General features: G+C 34.5%; 1 protein-coding gene across 1 annotated transcript in view; it reads right to left on the minus strand.

Moving 5' to 3' along the window:
- Nucleotides 1-527: 527 nt before the first annotated feature.
- PACRG (parkin coregulated) overlaps nt 528-16,216 on the minus strand; it is an 875,091-nt gene continuing 859,402 nt past the window's right edge. The window contains exon 5 of the mRNA XM_053710928.1: nt 528-896. Coding sequence (XP_053566903.1) covers nt 736-896 — 161 coding nt within the window. The 3' untranslated portion in view covers nt 528-735. The remainder of the gene's footprint in view (nt 897-16,216) is intronic.

Genomic DNA, 16,216 nt, shown 5'->3' on the forward strand with positions numbered 1-16,216 from the left:
CTTTGCTTGATTTTGAAAACTGGGGTTGATTACAATCATTTAGAAAAAATATTTGGCCAGATAAAAAGTTTCATTTTGCCTAAACTATTCCTTTAATTTTGACTAGACTGTCCCTTTAAACAACTCAAATATAGGTTGGAAAATACAGTAATTATATATTAACTTTGTTCTCTTTTTGCAGTTTAGTTTATAGATGTCAGAATTTGTCATACTTTTTCAGCTTACAAAACCCATACATGAAGTAGATTCCTCTGCAGCCTAGATCATTATATAGCACAGCTGCAAGAGCCATAGCTTACTAGTAGTTGTTTTCCACAAGAAACATATTAAGGAATACGAGCAGACCCTCATTAAAGTCTGTGACATCACCCTTAGGGCAAGTGAACATAGAACAGCAATTGCTGAATTGCATATGAAAATTATAGTTTTATTGTCTGTACAACTGAAGACTTAACTCTGACTCCCATTTCAGTCAGTTTGACTATAAAGAGGCTATTCTTTTGTGGTACAAAAAGCACAGTACACCATTGTAATCTCAGAAACAGTCAGTGTTTATGTATTTGATAGCCTTGTTCACAATAGTACTAACAGTCAAATGGTCCACAAGTCCCCATTTGTTGCAGCTGTGAGGAATGAAAGACATAAATAACAAGAAAAAAAATACAAAAGGGGATAAGATTTTGGAAGCATAAATGAAGCCTTCTTTTATCTTTCTGATATAGAATTTCTATTCTGTTAGTTTAGCAAACAGGATTCATAGGTAGGGACCATGTATTTTATGTTTATAAAAGCATCTTCCCCTCCGTGGCGCTCAAAAGCTTCCAGTGTCTCTTGTATCAAGTCTCCAATGTTTTCTCGCTTTTGTTGACTGTAGTCAATTCCATCTCCTGAATTTACTGCAGAACAAAACAAAAAATGGTTTCAGATTGTGACATATTTTAACCATTACCTTTAATTGTTAAATTAACTGTACTAATGCATATGCAACCAGTGTCTAATTAAAAAAAAACAGATTTCCCTAAAATTTAATTACTGTCATTTATTAATTTAAAACAACATTACTATACACATTTGTTATTTAATACCCTTTACAATTGTGCTTGCAGAGGATGGTTGCATACTACACAGTGATTGCTTTTAGCAGAGCCAAACTAATTTACAGCTAACCCTAATTGGCCACAATGAAAGGAAATAGACATATTCAATAGGGTTTTGAATTGGTTTATTCTTGTTTTAGGAAAATACCAGTTTTAAATGTTTGAAAGCATTTATTTTGAAATGTAGTTACACACACACACACACACATATATATATATATAAATATTAGAATGGGAAAATAATATAAAAAATAACTGATTTAAAAGAAATAAATATACATTTTACTTCAAATAACCATTTTATTAGCCAGGTTTGCTTTGTACAAAGGTAAAAAAAAATTGCAAGGCGTATTAATTATTTAAAACTGTCTAAAACGGCTTCTGTGAACTATCAAAGTGACCTACAACTATAAAGGACAACTAAAGAATCAGTGCTAATTGCATACAATAACGAAAGGTCCTGAATGGCGAGACATAAATATTTTTCACAATTCAATTATTAAAAGGATGAACAAACTTAAAGCTTTACTAATTAGGTAAGCATAGTCTAGGCAAGTTGGAAACTGAGAGTAGATATGTGTGAAAATATGTTGAAATGATATTCAGATAAATTTTAGCCAACAGAATTTACAGGGGAGATATTTACTTATACAATCTAATTAAATTTATCTGCAGTTTTATACAAGGTATTATACAAATCTAAAAGAATTTAAAACATGTTATCACATACAGTATATCCCTATTTATTTCACCATCTATTTTTTCCTCTCTCTTTACCTATTAATCTGTATTCAAATGTATCTGTCTCATTGTCTATTAGTGCCTGTCTGTCTATATCTGTATCTATCTATCTATCTATCTATCTATCTATCTATCTATCTATCTGTATCTGTCTGTATCTATCTGTATCTATCTGTCTGTATCTGTCTGTCTGTAGCTATCTGTCTGTCTGTTTCTGTCTGTATCTATCTGTCTGTATCTATCTATCTATCTATCTATCTGTCTGTCTGTCTGTCCATCTGTCTATCTGTCCATTTATCACAATTAGGTTTGCCAGCTGTTGTCTATAAAATATTGAATGACCATTGGGTGACTCAGAGGCTTAGTTGTGCCATAATGCGACCACAGACAAAACCCCTGGTCCAGCAGCTTCTCTAAGCAAGGTGCCTACAAAAAATCTTAGATCAGATCCCCTATCCCTGAAGTCCCTCTGTAAACAACATGTCGACATCATGTTGGATGAGAAGAACCATGGATCAGCAACCATCATTATGCAATTTACCCTCAACAGACTTTAGGTTGACGTGGCACAACAGTCCCTCTTAGCATGCATCAGGCCCATTACAAGGCAGGCCCTCTCTCAGAGAAGACCCCTGGTCCTGCAGTCCCTCTATAAGTCACAATACGGTCCCTTTAGTATCTTTACTTAGCCACTTTGGTCATTCTTTGTGGTTATTGCTTCCCCTGCACACTGTGTTCGGCCTTACAAACACCATAAAAAGGCTATTTGTGTACTGGGAGTTAAGAGTAGAAGCTTTGTTAACCCCTCATCAGCAAACACTATTATACTGGGAAATGTAATAGAACAGGCTTTTATGTGTCTATTTTTCTTGATGCACATTCCATTTGTAAAGGGACATAAAACACCTTGGGGTAGATTTATTAAATGAATCATGTCCGCCCGACATCCCTAAATGACGACAGCATACACTGTCGGCATTTAACATTGCACAAGCATAGGGACTTTTATAGGGTGTGCTGTAAAAGTGATGTCTAATATTGCTCAAGCTCTAAGCCAAATGTGGGCTAAGCTGAAGGGGCGCAATTAGTGGAGTTCTTTATGTAGTTCTGTGATATACTATTAATAGTAATGGTTTACTTTAGGTCTTAAAAAGTCATACATTTTACAGTGGTATTTTGCATTGTGCTCTAGCCAAATACTTAAAGGGACACTAAACCTAATTTTTTTCTTTCATGATTCAGATAGACCATGCAACTTTAAGCAACTTTCTAATTTACTCCTATTATCATTTTTTTTTCCGTTCTCTTGTTATCTTTATTTAAAATGCAGGAATGTAAAGCTTAAGAGCCAGCCCTTTTTAGGTTCAGCACCCTGGATAGCACTTGCTTATTTTAAAAGCTTGCTTAATGGTGGCTACATTTAGGAAACCAATAAGCAAGCATAGTCCAGGTCCTGAACCAAAAATGAGCCGGCACATAAGCTTTACATTCCTGCTTTTTAAATAAAGATAGCAAGAGAACGAAGAAAATTTGATAATAGGAGTAAATTAGAAAGTTGCTTAAAATTGCATGCTCTATCTGAATCACAAAAGAAAAAAACTGGGTTTAGTGTCCCTTTAAGTAATCTCTTGTAATAGAAGCTCAAGGAGCGAGCAAATTGCATTCCCTGCGCAATCCATCAATAGTATAGCACACGTTAAAAAGTTTCCACCCAGTTAAGATACTTTTGTTAAAATATTTAACACTCCACTTGTAAAACCAGATTGTGTGTTAGTCTTCGCGTGAGGTTCAGAGAATATAACGCACCCTGCGCTATCGATTTCACTCCACTAGTATAGCCCTGTATGTGTTAGTTATTTATTTAACTTTCTATAATTTCAAAGGGCACAATACACTGTTTTATAAAACAGCAGTCTGTTTTGTACATGAATAATAAAAAAAAGAAATTAAGCATTGTACAATATATTTTAAAACTTGGCATATTCTGAAGCAAAATTTTCTAAGAAATGACAAAGTTGGATAATGAAAAGCAAATAACACATTGGAGTGATTCAGCAATCCTAAGGCTGTTATTACAGACTTAATCATTACTTAATGAAACATTCATCTACTAAAAATGCCTGTTTCTTTTTCACAGCCTGCAAGTATGAAAAAATCTCTTAAATATGAGTTTACTAAAATGGTCAGTTTCACAGTAAAGTCACCCCGCCAAGTATATCACACTTGTTCTTGAAAGCAACTGAAATCAGTAAATATTCCTGCTTAGAATGAGATAATTATAGATGAATTTACTAAAAGAGTACAATAGTACCTTGTGTTTGACTATTGAAGATGGACGAATCAGATTGATTTGTTCAGAACCCCTAATGGTAAGTATGCAATCATTATGGATGCTTTGAAGCAAATTGATACTGATATTCAAGGTTTGCTGAGGCGCCCTTCCAAGTTTAACTTGATATTGGTGCACCATGTAGCGATAGTGTTCTCAGATGCAAAAATCTGGTTTCTGTGACATACAAACATTGATCTTGGATGTAAATGCTTACAGGGCCTCTCTTAGTGGCAGCATTAATCAATGAGAAGGAAATTGCAGTGAGTATATTTGTCACACTAAATTTCCAAATAAAATGTCTGAAAGATTCAGTGAGCATTAGGCATACTGAGAATGATCGAGCTGTAATCACGACCATATAATAAGCAAAGGGATAAACAAAAGCTATATTTTATTTCCTTAGACACTGAATTTCATTTGATTACATTGCAATGACAGAAAGGTTTCTATACGATACAGACAGGAAGAAAATCTTTATAATGACCAATTGAAATGAATTACACATTTGTAAATTAATACTAAAAAGAGCAATAATACAAATAATAATAATGGACATTCTAGTAAGAAACCACTCAACAGTTTTACAGTAGTTTACTTTTTATTAAAGGGACAGTCAAGTCCAAAATAAACTTTCATGATTCAAATAGGGCATGTCATTTTAACAACTTTCCAATTTACCTTAATCATCAATTTTGCTTTGTTCTCTTTGTTTTCTAAGTTAAAAGCTAAACCTAGGTAGGCTCATATGCTAATTTCTTAGACCTTGAAGGCCGCCTCTAATCTGAATGCATTTTGAAATTTCTTTCTTCTACCACTAGAGGACGTTAGTTCATGTGTGTCATATAGATAACATTGAACTCACACATGTGAAGTTACCTAGGAGTCAGCACTAAAATGCAAGTCTGTCAAAAGAACTAAAATAAGGGGGCAGTTTGCAGAGGCATAGATACAAGGTAATTACAAAGGTAAAATGTGTATTATTATAACTGTGTAGGTTATGCAAAACTAAGGAATGGGTAATAAAGGGATTATCTATCTTCTTAAAAAGCAAAAATTCTGGTGTTGATTGTCCCTTTAAGCACTGATTATATGTTACGGATAAAGTAAGAAATCCGGGTAATCCTAGGATTACCCTTGTAAAACGGACATTACCCAAGCAGCTGTGGGCAAAGCCTGATGTACTATAATTCCCCTATCTACACTATTTCTTTTGCCTCCGCCTGGGGGGTTCAAGCTGATCCCCTGGTATCCACCCCAAGTGAACCTTTGGGAATGAGGTTTACAAGGGGGGCTTTGCCCCATTAAACCCCCCAGACGAAGGCAAAAAAATACAGTGACGATGAGAGTAATTACAGTGCATATTATATATATATTTGATGCAGTGACTCCACACTCTGAGGGGATTTATGATCATACATCAGGCTTTACCCACAGCCGCTTATGTCATTTCTGTTTTACTCGGGTAATCCTAGAATTACCCAATATCTGACTTTACCCGTAACATATAAACCTCTAATTAAACTTGCAGCTGCTTTCCTCATGGCCTATAATGGTTCCTGTGTGCAGGGCAGCAAGATACCTGCACAAGCTTTAGGGTGTCTGCACTACATATGCTCTCTGGGGAAGGATACATTTTACATTTAAAATGTTTGAATGATCAAAGTTTTATAATGGTAATTTTACCCAAATTTTTAAAATTTGTGGTGTTCTTTTTTAGTATAATTATAATGTTACTGACCAATTCTCAAGATAAAAATGTATGGGTGCCACAGCCCTATATTATGAGGGGCAATATTATTTTCTCATTTAAAGGGACATTAAACACTAAATACACGCTAGATAGAATGATGCATTCAAAGAAAAGATTAGTCCATGACTAACATGTAGGTGTATTTTTTAAAGTTTCATTAGTTGTTTAAAAAGTGACAAAATAAGTGTAACGTTTTAGTGTCTATAAAACACTGGGAGCTGCCATGTTGTAACTTGTGTTACCTTCTCTGCTGTGGCCAATTAGGGTCAGTTATAATTAGGTCACTAGAGTGTGCAGCCAATGGTCGTGCTGGATTTAACAGTGTTCTACACTTCCATTTCTAACAGGAACTGAAAAGCTCACAATTTCAGAATGGAATTACAGGCAAAGAGGACAAAATAAATAATGAAAGTATATTGTAGAGTTGTTTTATTATATACAATTTATCATTTTATATTACCATCTCAAAGTGTTTAATGTCCCTTTAACATAAGAAAAGAAAATAAGAGGTACATGATACCTTTTCTTCACTCTAGAATTGAGAATAGCATAAAAGGTTACTAAACCTGACAAAGACCAAATCTGAAGAAGACCCTTGTGAGTCAATTACACGTGTTGACTTTTAATATACTGAATCCAATATACAATAAACACCAGCAAGGGAACGCAAAGTGTTATTGTTTTAGAACTGTGTATTTCAACAGAGACGCAAGACAATATAACAGTACATTTTTTAACTGGTATTGATGTGCAGATTAAACTGAGTATTCAGGACAGTAAAACATACTTTGTATTTAAAGGGACATGAAACCCACATTTTTTCTTTCGTGATTCCGATTGAGCATGCAGTTTTAAACAACTTTCCAATTGACTTCTATTATCTAATTCTCTTTGTTCTCTTAATAGCCTTTGCTGAGAAGGATACCAAGGTAGGCTAAGGAGTTGGGAGCTAGCTGCTGATTGGTGGTTGCACAAATTTGTCTATTATCATTGGATTACTGATGTGTTCAGCTAGCTCTCAGTAGTGCATTTTTGCACCTTCAATAAAGAATACCAAGAGAATGAAGCAAAAAAAAAAAGCTGTTTAAAATGTTATGTTCTATCTGAATCATAAAATAAAAAATGGGGGTTTGTCCCTATAAAGTTTATCTAGAAATATCAGCCTATTAGATTTAAATTTGTCAGATATCTATGAATAATAAATCATGAAAAAATAAATATTAAATTGTTATAATGGATCATGGATATACAAAAGTATTTTCTAAACTAAAATTAGGCACTGGGGTCTACTTTTTCTAGTTCTTTTTTTATATTAAACTTTGATATCACTCATCAAAAATTCCAGTTTTGCATCAGAAAATCTGAACTTATTTATAAGACAGCCCTTATTTTCAAAACTCCTGGCAGAGAAAATATAACATAAAACATCATCACAGATTTGAACATTCTTGTTGTTGTCACCATATATACAGTTTACAACAGCTATGGAAACTAGGTCCTAGAGATGATTATTTTCCCTGAATGCCTTTCTTTAACAACAAAACTATAAATGCGACCCACTGCTGGTATATAGCTAGGTCACATGCACATACCCAGCATACTCTGCAAGTGATAACAGTGATGTCAGGCAGCTGTGCGGCTGGTGACATCACATGTGACATAATTAGCACTTGGAGCATGCAAGGAATAGCCTTAAAAAAAAGCATTTTTTGCAGATACAACTATTTTACAATAATATTTCTAGTCAAAATTAAAAAGGCATTGTTGTTCTTTTCATATTCAAAATGCTTTTCATCCAGCTGCAAGAGCAGTAAAGCCTGCAGTTTATTTAGTTTGACTTAGAAAGCTGAGTCTTTTTTTTTTCCCCAAAATTAATTTGGTAAACATTTTTTTTTTTTAATATGACAAACTAACTTACTTATATTTTGGTGAACAAGTGTATGCATTTGCTATAAACATCATTAACCATCATATTGCATGTTTGTAAATGAGAAGCAAGTAACACAAACTGTTATTTAGATATGAACATAATTGTAAAGTTATAGTAAAATACAATAACTATTTATATATTTACCAAGACTAGTACTATAACTCTTAAATATTTTTTTTATTTTACAGAAAGAATTACAGGTTTTCAAAACAAAACTGAACTCAAAGGAGTAATTTAAAAATACTTATAAACCATAATGATAGCATTTGTTAAAATCCATGATGCGTTTTATTTACATCAGACCTGGACACCAACTTAAAGGGACAGTCAACACCAGAATTTTTGTTGTTTAAAAAGAAAGATAATCCCTTTATTACCCATTCCCCAGTTTTGCATATACAACACAGTTATAATAATACACGTTTTACCTCTGTAATTATCTTGTATCTAAGCCTCAGCAGACTGCCCCCTTATTTCAGTTCTTTTGACAGACATGCAGTTTAGCCAATCAGTGCTCACTCCTAGGTCACTTTACGTGCATGAGTTCAATGTTATCTATATGAAACATGTGAACTAATGCCCTCTAGTGGTCAAAATGCATTCAGATTATAGGCAGTCTTCAAGGTCTAAGAAATTTGCATATGAACCTCCTAGGTTTAGCTTTCAACTAAGAATACCAAGAGAACAAAGCAAAATTGGTGATAAAAGTAAATTGGGAAGTTGTTTAAAATTGCATGCCCTATTTAAATCATGAAAGTTTTTTTTGGACTTGACTGTCCCTTTAATCTCATGTAGGATGTAAATAAAGAACTGATTTATGCATCCTTATTGAATCTTGGATTTTGGAAAAGTGGCACAAGCTTATAACTACTAGACTCCAATCTAAACTATTATTGAAAATGATGACAAACATTTTATGAGTGCCAAAAGGGATCAGAATATTTAACAGGAATATGAATCCTTGTGACATAAAAATGCTTTCAAAACCAGAGATTAAATTAGTACAGAAATGGTTGTGGTCCCAGTGATAACTGTTGGTATAGATTTAGATTTTAGAAAGAGGTATGGTTGCTATATTGTCTATTGTCAAACCATTATAACTTTTAGAGTGAATATAATGAAAGTTAAGTCCCAAATCTCTTTTGGATTAAAATTAAATGTCTTTTTAGAAGTAATTTATTTAAAAAAAATGTCATTCATTGATGGGTAATTTAGTCAGTTTTTTGCTAAAAAAAATATAGTCAGGCTAATAATGGAAGCATGAAATATAACCACAGGACACATATCTGTCTCTCATACAGAAAGTCCTAGACTGTACTATTTGCAGTAACATTTTTGAAAACATTGTCAGATGTCAACGTGACGTTAGAACACATGGCGAAGTTTTAGTAATGATAGAAGTTAAATACAAATACACTTGTGATTTGCTGCTGAAACAAATACATTGAAATCAAGCCAGGATGGCAGCTGTTGCCCAAATTTTCCATTTGCTGGTAATAGTAGCTATGATCAAACAGAATCCAGACCTACTTCACATTTTTTTTATTGAAGTTCTAATATGAAAACAAAGCCATTGTGTTTTCTTTTTTGGTTCCTGACAAATAACAGCAGGTGATATATTAAATCATTGTAAAAAGGGGAATTGATATTTTTATCTGAGCTGGTGAGCAGTTTTATTGCAGTAATAATAACAAGGTAAAACTTTAAAAATTGCCTGTGTATCTAAGAACGATCAATACTGTAACAATGTAGTCCTGAATAATGTTGCATGAACAGCCTCTGCAGGCGTATGTAGAAATATTCTCTGCAGTGATATCTTGGAACTTACATGATGCAGTATAAGAAAATGACAGTGGCAGATATAAATGCCATAACATATATGTCTATTGCTACTTAAATATACATTCATCATAACTTGTAATTAGTGCAAATGTGGACACTTTCATTAATGATTAAAAAAGTACCTCCACAAAAAAACAATATTACAAGGAAATATAGAAATAATGTTTAGATAGCTTAATGCACAAATATATTCTATTAAACAATTATTAGTTAGTGTTTTCACTACTAGGCTGATTTTGAGGTTTTACACCGGAAGTTGGATTATAGACCTTTAAAGGGACATTAAACACCTAAAAATATCAATATAAATTGTTTAAAGGGACACTGAACCCAATTTTTTTTTCTTTCGTGATTCAGATAGAGCATGCATTTTTAAGCAACTTTCTAATTGACTCCTATTATCAATTTTTATTTGTTCTCTTGCTATCTTTATTTGAAAAAGAAGGCATCTAAGTTTTTTTTGGTTTAGTACTCTGGACAGCACTTTTTAATTGTTGGATAAATTTATCCACCAATCAGCAAGAACAACCCAGGTTGTTCACCAAAAATGGGCCGCATTTTAAATAAAGATACCAAGAGAATAAAGAAATTGTGATAATAGGAGTAAGTTAGAAAGTTGCTTAAAATGTCATGCTCTATCTGAATCACAAAAGAAAAAATTTGGGTTCAGTGTCCCTTTAATTACAGGTAGTAAAGCAACTTTGCAATATACTTTCACTATTTATTTTGTTCTCCTTTTCTGTAATTTAATTCTGAATATTGTGATCGTTCCAATTCATGTTAAACATGGAAGGTAATACACAGCTTCATTCCACACAGTCATTGGTTGCACACTCTAGAAACCCATTTATTATTATTCCTAATTAGCCTTAGCAGAAAAGGTAACCTAAGTTACAATATGGCCACACCCACAAACATATCATTTTTATAAATACATGTACAAATAATTATCAGACTAATATTTGCTCTGAATACATCATTCAAGTAATGATTTATTATCTAGTGTTTAGTGTCCGTTTAAGAAAACTAAAAAAAATAATTATCTATTGAATGCATAAAGAAATGTAGCTATGATATATAACTCTTTTGTTCCTCAATTCTTAAGTAGTTTTAATAGATCAGATTTTAAATCTCCCCACCCTGGATTTATGAATCTTATAATCTTTAAATATATGCACAAAATGATTTCCTATTATGGGTAATTAAGGAATTTTGAAATATTGAAATTTATTCAGTAATGTATGTTGTTTCTCTTTATTTGGAAATACATAAGTTTATCTGAAAGACTATAGTGCCTCTAAAATTAAATGCAATTTTTTTTTTTTTTAAAGCACTGTCATAGGGCTCTATCTGCTAAGCAGCGTAAGTTTTTCTGGAGCACTTAAGGTGCAGGTACGCATATGCGAGCCTCCTTCCCGCAATGTAAGAAATCATCCCAAACTCGCTCTGGGTGATTGAAAAACCCTTCTCTAGCGCGAAGGAGGGGGCCGCATTACACGCTCACATGATTGTGTATAGGTACATATGGGAGCAGACAAACAGGATCCGCTGCCCATATTCCGCAAAGCCATCCGGTCATGTTCTCAAGTTGAGTACCTTGTTTGCATGTACTTCAATACATGGGGCCCATAGTTTGCATATAGTACATTGGCCATAACAATATCTACATTACCATGAAACATCTATTTTCATTATTATTATTATTATCCTATATAATAAAAGGCCAAGTGTGTTTGTCCGAAGCTGTCATGCGCAGTAGAGACTGCGCGCAAGGACAAACACACTTGGCTTTCCAACTGACCTGGCGTTGTGTGGTGGAGTGGCCGGGCGGGTGCGACATGGGCTTGACTGGGCGGGTGCGACATGGGCGTGACCTGATGGGCACGTGACCGGTTGTGACGTGGGTGTGGCCGGGCATGATGTCGGCGGGGCCGGGCGGGGCCAGATGCCGTGGCCGGCTGCCAAGAGACAGAAGGCTCTAAAGAGGGGGGGGGGTAGAGAGAGGGAGAGAGAGACAGCAAAAGAGAGAGGGGGAGAGAGACAGCAAAAGAGAGGGGGCAGAGAGAGAGCAAAAGAGAGGGGGGAGAGAGAGAGAGCAAAAGAGAGGGGGGAGAGAGAAAGCAAAAGAGAGGGGGAGAGAGAGAGCAAAAGAGAGGAGGGAGAGAGAGAGCAAAAGAGAGGGGGGAGAGAGAGCAAAAGAGAGGGGGGAGAGAGAGAGTAAAAGAGAGGGGGGAGAGAGAGTGTAAAAGAGAGGCGAGAGAGAGCAAAAGAGAGGGGAGAAAGAGAGAGCAAAAGAGAGGGGAGAAAGAGAGAGCAAAAGAGAGGGGGGATAGAGAGAGAGCAAGGGGTGGGACTGCTGTACTGCAAAAAATGGCCCGTGTACATGGGCTTTAGGACTAGTACTTTATAAATTGTCAACATATTCTACAGCGCTGTCCAAGGGGTATAATGCATTTAAATAAAATAATGAATAAAAAACTTGTAAGAGACAAGATACAATTTTACAAACAAAAACAGGATGAAGTGAGGGCCCTATTCCTGAGGGAACTTACTATATCAAAGGGTAGGAGGTCGGGAAACAGGAGGTGGGGACTGCAAGGGTGAAAATGATGTTAATAAAGAGTTAGATGAGGACAATTATAAGGTAAGTGGAATTAATTTGTTACTGAATTGGGTGGTAAGCTTCCCTATACATTGATATAATCTGGCAAATAGATTAAATCTATTTATTTATTTGTCAGTTTGTCTGTCTATGTTTCATTATCTAATGTCCTCTCTATCTATGTCTGGCTTTTTTATATCTGACTGTCTGTCTACCTATCTGTCTATACACGCTTATATATTTTATGACACTCAGATCTTTGCAAAAATCTAAACATATTTTAGAAACAAGTGCTTATAACTTTTAAACCCTGATTCACAGTGTGTGCATTATAACATGCACATGATACTGCCTAAGTGATATAGAAGTGAGAGAACTACAAGGGATGTTCCCAGATATTTCTGTAACACTGAATATATTAATGTATTATGTAGTCAAAAACAAGATCTTTGTAAATTGACATACACCCTATGCAAGATAATTATGGTATTTAATTAGTTGGATTACATATTAAAAATAAAAAGTTTTTACACTTCAGTGTAAATATTGTCTCTTTTATTCCAAATCGAAGTATATCTATAGGCAGAGTAGCATAGTAGTTATTTATCTATGCAGTTAAAGAGACATGGATAACAAATGTAACATTTCAGAAACTTGAAATAAACTTTCCAGTTAAAGGAGCATACGCTGTCGTCATTTGACATTGCAAAGCAGTTCTGGTGAACTGCTTCTGTAATGCCGCCCCCTGCAGATTCACGGCCAATCGGCCGCTAGCAGGGGGTGTCAATCAACCCGATCGGGTACACGATTGGGCGGATTGCAGATTGCAGCCTCAGAGGCAGCGGACCAGTTATGGAGCAGTGGTCTTAAGACCGCTGCTTCATAACTGCTGTTTCCGGCGAGCCTTAAGGCTCGCACGGAAACAGGGGCATCAGGGGCCATTCGGCCCTTGATAAATCGGCCCCTTTAGGTGCACTTTAAGTTTTAAATGGAAACGATTATGCAATATACTTATATTAGCAAGAATGCTTTTGATAAAAGCTATAGCTGTTTCAAGAGTGTATATAAGTATGCTCCGTGCACTAGCATTTTTAAAAACAGCACTTACTCAGACAGCCTAAGGTGCTTTTATCATCTGGTATTGGTTTAATTTGCATCATTGCTGATATGATACAAGCCCCACTGGAACTCTGAGCAGCTGCAGTATTTAAAATGCTGGTGCAATGAGAATATCTAGCTATGCTTCACATGCACGTACAGAGATATATGCTAACACTAAAACAGTGATAACTTTTACTATAAGCCGTTTCAGCAATAAATGTATATCGTTTATTCAAAGATGTAATTCATTTATGTGTATTTTCCTTTAACTTCTATCAGATGTAATTCTTTCTCTTAGTGTCTTTTGTTACAACTCCTTTTGATGATAGCATACTGAGGTAGCCTTGTGAACTAGCATTTGTCTTGGCAACTACATGGCAACAATGTTATACATTTAGAATTCAAGACACATGCACGCTCCTGAACCTACCTCAATACACTGGATGCCAAGATAAAGCTGTATGTTTCATAAAGTAAAGTCAAATGTTTTTTTAATTATAGGCTGTATGTGAATTACAAAAAAGATTTTCTTACTATTTTCAATGTGTTTTTTTAAAGGGCCACTAAAGTTAAATTACATTTTCATGATTCAGATAGCGCATGCAATTTAAAAAAGTTTCCAATATCCATTATCAAAACGTGCATATCCTTTTTATAGGCAAACTTATATGCACGTCCTTTTTATATGCACACTATGCACGCTATATACATAGGGGTCAATTTATTATAGTGCAAGCGGACATTATATGATGTAGCGTATCATGTCCGCCGCACATTGAAAAATGCTGACAGCATATGCTGTCTGCATTTATGATTACACCAGCAGTTCTTGTGAACTGCTGGTGCAATACCGCCCCCTGCAGATTCATGACCAATCGGCCGCTAGCAGGGGTTGTTAATCAACCTGATTATATTCGATCGTGTTGATTTCTGTCCGCCGCCTCAGAGCAGGCGGACAGGTTATGGAGCAGCGGTCTTTAGACCACTGCTTCGTAACTTCTGTTTCCGGCGAGCCCCATAGTGTATATGTATATTTAGTGATTGGCTGATGGTTGTTACATGATAGAGGGGGAGGGGAAATTGGGTTAACTTAAATTTGCCAGAAATGCAAACGTTATTGCATTCTCTTTATATTGTGTATTTGTCAATTCATCAATTTTACTGTATTTAGTGGTCCTTTTTATTAATAATATTATATATATATATATATATATATATGCTGACCATATTGCCGCTTTAAGAAGGAACACATATAAAAAATACATATGTGAGGGTTCTTATACAAAACCATTTCTTTAAACAGCCCTGAAAACAGCCCTGACATGTATTTTTCATATGTGTCCCTTTTTAAAGCGGCAATATGGTCAACCTATATATATACTATATATATATATATATATATATATATATATATATATATATATATATATATATATACACAAACACAAACAAATCTACATTCAGCTGCAACGCTGAGCATTTATGTACGGTTTATTGCAGGCTGGAAACATCTCATTTCCCAGAGGCAGGATTATCATTAGGCTATTGGCACCTTCATTGAGAGGGGTTGCTTCCTGCCTGGTCATGTGACATTTTAAAATACACTGACTATTGTTTTACATTTTGAGTGCTATAGCTTAGCTTACAATTAAAGCTAATCAGAGGCTACACTTGGCACAAGTGGGTAGAAAATGTTTAAGGGTACATGAGCAAACTTTGCCTATGGGCATCAGAATTGGATGTCTGACTATGTAATTTAATATATCTCACTCAGCTCACTTCTTTTGCAGTCTGTCAGCTTTAAGCCAAGGGAAGTTTATTCTTATAGTGGATGTGCACCAATCTCAGATCACCAATATCATTATGATGATATACACACATTTTGACATTTATCAACGTCAAGGAAGAGGTGTGGAGCTGGATAGTGTCCATTGAAAAGGTCATTCAGCTGCCATCTTGGAAGTCAGTTTAAGGTCAGTGTATAATGTTTCAATCACCCTTAGATAATAATATATATATATATATAAGAATGTTATATATAAATATATATATATATATATATATATATATATATACTGTATATATATATATATATATATATATATATATATATATATATATATATAATTAAAGGGACATTGTACATTATTTTTAAAGAACATTGTGCTGATTTTCAGACTCCTAACCAAGCCCCACAGTGTCAGATGTATACATGTGTTTACAGATTCCTGCTGGCTCCTGTTTGTTATCTGTCTTTTCATATGCAGGGAAGGGGGGGGGTCTGCTCTTTTTGTTTACTCAGGCCCTTTCAAGTGGGTGTCCAAGCCTAACCTCATCAACAGTGCTAAAATGGGAGCTTCTAAGTAAGTTTTTAAAAGGTTTTATACTGGATGTTTATATCAGTATCTGTGCATATTCTTCTTTATAGTAGGGTCTATTGCATGCAGTTAAATGAAAATTGGTGTATATTGCCCCTTTAATAATATATACACACACACGTATATATATATATATATATATATATATATTAGATAGATATGCATATATGGATTCATATAGACAGGTATGTCTGTGTATATGTATGTATATATATATATATATATATATATACATACATATACACACACATATCTGTCTATATGAATTCATATATGCATTGCATATCTATCAAAAATAAATTGCAAAAAGAAAAAAGCACTGCCATAGTGTGCATATAATACATTGGGCATAACAATATCAGCTTAACCATGAAACATCTATTTTCATTATAAATTGATAGAAATTTTATATCAATATATACCTACATGATATATATATATGT

This window comes from Bombina bombina, chromosome 4, assembly GCF_027579735.1.
Source record: "Bombina bombina isolate aBomBom1 chromosome 4, aBomBom1.pri, whole genome shotgun sequence".
Classification (NCBI taxonomy): Eukaryota; Metazoa; Chordata; class Amphibia; order Anura; family Bombinatoridae; genus Bombina; species Bombina bombina.